The 7,278-nt window shown below is 31.0% G+C and overlaps 1 protein-coding gene across 1 annotated transcript; it reads left to right on the forward strand.

Annotated features, from left to right (window-relative positions):
• The first annotated feature begins 4,864 nt into the window (after window positions 1-4,864).
• LOC123922156 (transcription repressor OFP6-like) lies at window positions 4,865-6,554 on the forward strand. The gene is made up of 2 exons (XM_045974901.1): window positions 4,865-5,547; window positions 6,477-6,554. Exons 1-2 carry the CDS (start codon window positions 5,050-5,052, stop codon window positions 6,552-6,554), a joined length of 576 nt encoding a protein of 191 aa, XP_045830857.1. The 5' UTR covers window positions 4,865-5,049.
• The last annotated feature ends 724 nt before the right edge of the window (window positions 6,555-7,278 follow it).

Raw genomic sequence — 7,278 nt, forward strand, 5'->3', positions numbered from 1 at the left:
ACTGTAGTGTAGAAAATACTTTGGAAAACTATTATAATTATATTTTCTTTTTCAAGTAGGATAATAGCTTGAATTTCAAGCTTAAAGTGGATAAGTGGATGACCGGATTCAATTAAAATTCATAAATCGTTAATTTTGATGGGTGTCAATAACATATCAAATGATTTTTGATTTTTTTTTAAAAAAATATGGATGATCTATGCGATATAAATTTTCAATTCAACGGTGGATTTTGTAAAATTCGTATTTGTTATAGTAGTATTAAGGCCCCGTCTCTTTTCGCTATAAGCAAGCGCGTGACACGGCACGTGGGGGCAAAAAAATCAAAGTGCTCCGAAATACACACGGAGGTGTCAAGCAACCTCCATATACCGTGGTAGGACCGTGACCAAGAAAGAACAAGAAAATTTCATGACTAGGTCAAGTTGGCCCAATGTCCCGTCTCTTTTCGCAATAAGCAAGCGCATGGCATGGCACGCGGGGGCGAAAAAATCAAAATGTTCCGCTAGACACGAAAATACAACAGGAAATTGAGCTAATTGGTAGTGAGAATGAATTGAACATGTACTTGAATTTTATCCTGCTTATAAAAAAAAACCAAGCCCGACCCTATACGTGTTGAACGCTAATTTTTTTAAAAATATTATGAAATAATTGATAAATACTAAAACAAAATAGTATTTGTCTTAAAAAAATAATAGAAAAATAAAGATGTCAATTTACAAATTTAATTTCATAAATCGAAAAAAACGCATCGAGAGAGCACTTAATATAATAATAAATTTGAAGCTTGATTTGACATACTACTATATAAAAAGCTATGTTGTTTTTATTCATGAATATATACTTCTCATTGATAAATGATAATATATTTCGGTATATTTTATTTTTCTTTTCTGTTTCAGGTATAAAATACAACCAAATGTTATTAATAAATAAATACAATCAAATATAGCCGATCGATCCACCGTAATAATTGTAAATTATGGTTGAGTTCAAACATTGTCATTGTGATACTTAATATATACGACAATATGTTAAGCTAAATATAAGAATGCGCACAAGAAAAAATAAATCACTAGTGATGTGCAAATCTCAAACCTTGAATCATCATATTATGTAGAATTAAGAAAAATTATAGTTATTTTTCTAGTTATTTTTATTATTTATTTTAATATGGATTTCAGGCTACCTGTGGCCCATGCGGGCTAGCCCGTTTTTATAACGGGTTTTCTCGGACCGAGCTACAAAACCCTAAAAAATTCAGGCTCAAATTTTTAAGCCCAAGTCCTATGTTTTAGTGAGCTTGGCGGGTTGGCCCATAAGTCTGTTTTGATAGCTCTAACTTTTTTTTTTTGAAACAGACAGCTCTAATTTATTCACAAGGTGAAATTCAAGCCACAATGCACTAAAAAAAATAGATTTTTGAACAAAAAACAAAAGATTTCATCCATGTGCTTGGTTTTGAATTTTGAATTGCAGGTAATGCCATTACGAGTGCATATATATGGTAGGTGTGCTGCAATATGGATTAAATGTACATAACATGCATGAAAAAATTGGTAACTTTTTTTTTTTTGAAACACTTTTGCTAAAAAAATATGGTAACTTAAATACTTGAGTTGGAGCTTTTTACTTATTTTAATGTTATACAGTTAGCTCAGTTCCCATCTATTAATTTCTCCATATGTAACAACCGTAGAGCATATTATAAATATTAATTTTAGTATCCCTATATGAATGATAAAAAACCATATGGCATAATCTAAGAACAAATGTGTAGTTAGTCATAGTCATATGTTACACGTCAATACACAAAATTAATTAATCATAAGCAAAGACGGCATGACTAAGTATTATATATTTCTCTACTAACTAAACAAAATTAGCAAACGGCTGAGGGAAGACCAGAGATGTGAATTTCTGGATTTTTTTTTAATTCAATTTAGTTTTATTATAATATTGAAAAATTTGACACACTATCATTGTTTTTACTAGAGTTGTAATCAAGTTATAAATTTTAAAATGAAATTTTTTTGTAGCAATACAACAAGACTAGAAGCATCAATTACTTATGACAATTATATAGGACAGGTGGAAAACCAACACTTTCGATAGGTGCTATTTTATTGAGCTAGCTAATAGTCAAATGTGCTATGATTTTTAAAAAACATTTTTAATATCCTTTTTTAAATTGTATAAAATAAATTTATTTTGAAATGATAATATTATTCACTATTTTTTACTTAATATTTAAAAGAAAAATTGTCCCATTTGTTATAACAAATATGTGAGTTAGAAATTTCAAATTTAAAGTCACTGGATTTAATCTAGTAGTGAGGGGTCTAGATAGTATGCTAGAGGTCATGAGATCGATTCTCGTTCCATTGTAAACAAAAAAAAAAATTTCAAATTTAATAAAAAAGTGAACGTTCAATAACAGTTTTTTTTATAAGTATTTGAATAACAGCTATCAGCTAGTTTTTTTTTTTTTTTTTTGTACAAGTTATCAGCTAGTTCTAAGTGTAGCTGAATGAATGACAAATATCAATATATATCTGATTTAAGGTGCTACAAAAAATAATGCTTATGCACAAATAGAACAAGCTACTTTAAAAGTTCTTGACCAGAAAAAAGAAAAAAAAAAATACAATTGAAAATTAAAAGGCTTTAATCCTCCATAAGTGTGACAGATTATATTTGAATGAATTAAATTTCTTGTGGTCATAGTTTATAAGTGTGACAGGTTATAATGACTATTGAATGCATAATTTTTGTTTTTTCTTTTGAATTGAAGCGGCATAATTTTGTATATTTTAAATGAAATGAGAAAATTCGAGTTTACTTTTTAGGTGGAATAATTTTTTGAACAAGTTTTATTTATTTTACGACCAAATTTCAAATTACTAAAGTTATTTTTCCTTAAGAATCAAAACGTTAACACTAAACACATTAATTACCATATGGTTGAATCTAGGCATGACAATAAGGCGGGGCGGGGACGAATTTTGCCCTCCCAAACCCCAACCCTAAAGTTCGGGTTTTCCCAAACTCATCCCAAATTCGAGCGGAGATAAATATGATAACCCAAACCCATACCCAACGGGGATCGGGTATCCCCATCGGGTTTCGGGTATCCCCATTACACCTCTTTCCACATGAATTTAGATTGTATTTTAGTATTTTTTTTTATTAAAAAAAAGTTAAATGTCCAAAATTATTTTCTCTCAACAATATTTTTTAAAATAAAGAAAAAAAAATAGAGAAAATGGTTTGTTTAATACTCAAAAATTTAAAATAAAAAATAAATATATGAATGTAATTTAAGAGATTGTTTAAGCATTTCTAATTTAATATAAGTGGGGCGAGTTCGGGGTGGTATCAATGTACCCATTACCCGCCCCAAACCCATCTTTTGAAATCGGAAAAACCCAAACCCAAACTCAATCAACTCGGGTTTTTCCCATCAAAACAGGTATGATTTGGACAGATACCGGTGAGTATGAGTTTTATTACCATGCATGCCTAGTTAAATCTATTTAAATTGATCCGAAGAACATCTCTAATTATTCATGCTCCAAATTAGACTCAATATAAGAGACAAAACTTCATGGCCCGGTAAAATGCGAAAGAAAAGGCCCGTTTCCTTGTAAGCCAACTTTATTCATAGAAGATCCTTTAAAGTAATTACCATTTTAAAATTACGTTAGAATCTTACCGTAAATTAGTTCTATGCTTTGTAATTTAAGCTTCTTTTGTAGAATTATGGAGCACAAGACGATACTTGGAGATTCGATCTTGTCTTCTTTTGCTTGGTTTCTCTTGTTCTGGTTGTGCGGTTGGGGAGTAGAGACCTCGATGTGGTCCTAATTATAAACACTATTCGTTAAATAATTGTACTTACCATTTTTAAATTACCAGATCAAATTTTATTAATTTTGTAGATATAGTCGCTATAAATATTACTAGTTCAAAAAATTAACGTTGAACCATTTATATATAAAAAAATATTTTTACAATAATTGTTGAGTTTGACAATTTCACATAAAATAAGAAAAAATAGTGAATGAAAAAACAAGAAATCGGTGATTTACTAAATTATATTTTTTAACCATTAATAATTTATAACATAAATATAAAGTGAAAAATAAATGACTTGAGAGTGATGTACATAGTATTGATTAAATGGTATAAATAAATAAAAAATTAAGGGAAAAGTTAAAATGTGTCCTAAAGGCACATGTTAGCAAGACCCCTCAAACAAATAGAGATCCCGACTTCGACAACAATCTTTTTGTATAAAAAGAATAGAGACAGCACATAGTTTTTATTTATTATTTTATTAAAATAACTTTAATGATATTTTTGTAACCAAAAAAAAAAAAATTAATGATATTTTTTCGGTTTTTTGTTTTGGAGTTAGCTCCTTAAGGAAAAAAACAAAAGCAAGATACAATAGCAATTGGCCGATTCAAATATTTAAAAGAATATATCTATATATGAAAATAAATTTCAGTCATTGAAAAATAACTCCTAACAAAGAATCTCATTATGATTAATTCCAAAAATTAATCAATTAATGATTAACCCCTTATACTCCTAGCTACGTCAAGTCAGCTAATACCCTTCATAAAACTAAACCCCCATCTAAACTCAATCTCTAATCTAATTTTTTCACCAAACATATCCGAAAGAGACCCCATTGATCCCACAATCCAACTCAATAATTTAATTTCCACCCTATCCTTTTTCTACCACCATTATTTAATGATTTTATTTTTATTTTTTTCTATTTATGAAATCTACCACCATTTATTTATATATAAAGCTTAGCATATCATCACATAGTTAGTTTGAAAAGGAATCCTACCAAACAACACCTCTACCTTAACATATCAATCTTTCTAACTTTTTTCCAACGTTGTTAGTACTTTCATTTCTCATATCACCAAAATTCAAAATCATTGTATCCTCTATTTTTTTTCTTCTATACCATATATTTATATATAAATATTTGTGTGTCAATATAATTTAGGAGATTTTACTATAATGTCTTCCAAAAAGAAAAACCTTATAAGAACATTTTTCACTTCAAATGGAAGTTGTGGATCATGTGCAAAATCAAAAGCAATTCAAGTACACGAACCAACCCAAAAACCCAAAATTTCCATCAACCAAAAGATCACAAATCCAAGTAGTAAAGGTTCTTCCACTACAAATTCAGGTGAACCAAACGGCGCCGTTTGTAGCATCGACGACAGCGAAGATTTCTCCACCACTACCTTTTCTGAAGGTGAGACAACAAACAACTACTTTGTACCCAAACAAAGTCCACTGATGAACACCGTAGCGGTCGAGAAGGACTCGGAGGATCCATATCATGATTTCAAACACTCTATGCTTCAAATGATCTTCGAAAATGAGATCGATTCGGAGGATGATCTTCAAGATCTTCTTCGGTGTTTTCTTCATCTCAATTCTAGTTGTTATCACAGTGTGATTGTTAAAGTCTTCAATGAAATCTGCCACGAAGCTTTCCCCGACAAGGTTTGTAGTATCACTACCAAACCTTCCGGATGAAATTAGAAAAATTGAATTAACAACAAAAATCAGTGACAGAAAAATGAAATTGGTTTCAAATTGTGTCGTCTCTAGTCTTTAGAGACGAAATTAAATACAATTTTAATTTATTTGTCTTTATTTTTGTTGTTGTTAATTCTAATTTTTTTAGTGGTATGAATCATTCAAAAGTGTGATCAAGATCAATATGGCAAAGAAGGGATTGTGGTCAAAGCAATTGCTTTTCCTTCAGCATATAAATTGAAAATTTTAAATGCATTAAAATTAAGATGATACAAAATAATAACAAAGGTGTATTTTGGTATTATCTTAAGTTTTTAAAATCAGTGTTTGTTTGCACTAGTTTGGCAAGGTTCACCTCCATTGAATTAAAAATGGGGAACAAGTTATGTGTAAACGTAATTTGTTCATGTATATTGTTTAATTCTTTTAATTTTGTGCGTGATTACGTGTGTGAGGTTGAAAGGAGTTGGACTTGGTAAAAAATATTAAATTGGTTGAGTTTGGTTGATATTTTTGTTTAAATTGTTTTTGCAAGTTCAACACCATTTATTTGGAGTAATTATGTCATATTCAATGTTATATGAATGAGTTCTAGGTGGTGGTTACTGGATCTATGCTCACTATTTTAGATGAATGGATTTTATCGGTGAAATATATATGTGGTTGACTGTTTTTGAAGGTCGACGTTTAAAATATTTATTTTGAGTTGAGATCCTTTTCATTTCTTAACAGAAATAGAAGTAAAGAAATTAAAGTGTATATTATTATAGTTTTAATGTATAAATAAACGTCACCCATTTTAAAGGTATGCACGTTTATATTATTTATTCATTCAAAATAATGAGAGGACCATTGTCCCTTTCTTAACTTTTTATTCAACTGCTTCTAATTAGGCTAGAAGTTACGGGAAGGTGGTGTGGGAAATGCCTTTGGTGGCTGATCGATGCGCAACGGCGCATGGAGGGCATTAGAAACTCGCAATAACAAGAACACTAGAAACTCGCCTATGGAGGGTTTTACTCTCTTTTGGTTTTGGGTTTCTTTCATTCTTTGCCCTGTTCATGGTGCATCCATGAAGGCCGCAATGGTGAGCTGCGACCATGAGTGCCACGACGGTGGGAGAGTCCGCATCTTAGCCACGTGGCCTGCTTTATCCAACCAAAGCTTCTTTCTCCATGTTCAATGCTCCCTCACGCGTTCTGTCGGCGCGTGTGCCACACGCGCCTGTCTGGGCCAATCGCAACGCTACAGCTGTCCCTCGTGGCAGTGTTCAACTCAGTTGAATATATTCATCTCCTCTTTCATCCACATCAGTTTCAACACAATAGGTGCAATGGTTTCAACACCAATTTTGCAGTTGAAATGAGATTCAACATACCCATTGCACTTGGTCTTATGTGATAGCCCTATAGCCGCAGTACAACCCTACGGGACTGTACGACACTCAAAATTATGCATAAGTGACTTTTCATTTTCTGACTCTTATGACTTGTTTCTTAACCTTTTAACTATGCCCAACACTGATTTTCATTGAACATTCATTTTCTTCATTAAGGATGACTCTCATTATCATAAAATCTTGTTTGGGCACTAAGACTTCATAAATTCCATCGATTTCATCCTTTTCTTTCTATTGTTAGAAAATAACTTTAGTCAAAACCAAAAGAATTACCAAGTAAGTTCCAAATTAGAAGC

The sequence above is a fragment of the Trifolium pratense genome, linkage group LG4 (assembly GCF_020283565.1).
Source record: "Trifolium pratense cultivar HEN17-A07 linkage group LG4, ARS_RC_1.1, whole genome shotgun sequence".
In the NCBI taxonomy this organism is placed as follows: Eukaryota; Viridiplantae; Streptophyta; class Magnoliopsida; order Fabales; family Fabaceae; genus Trifolium; species Trifolium pratense.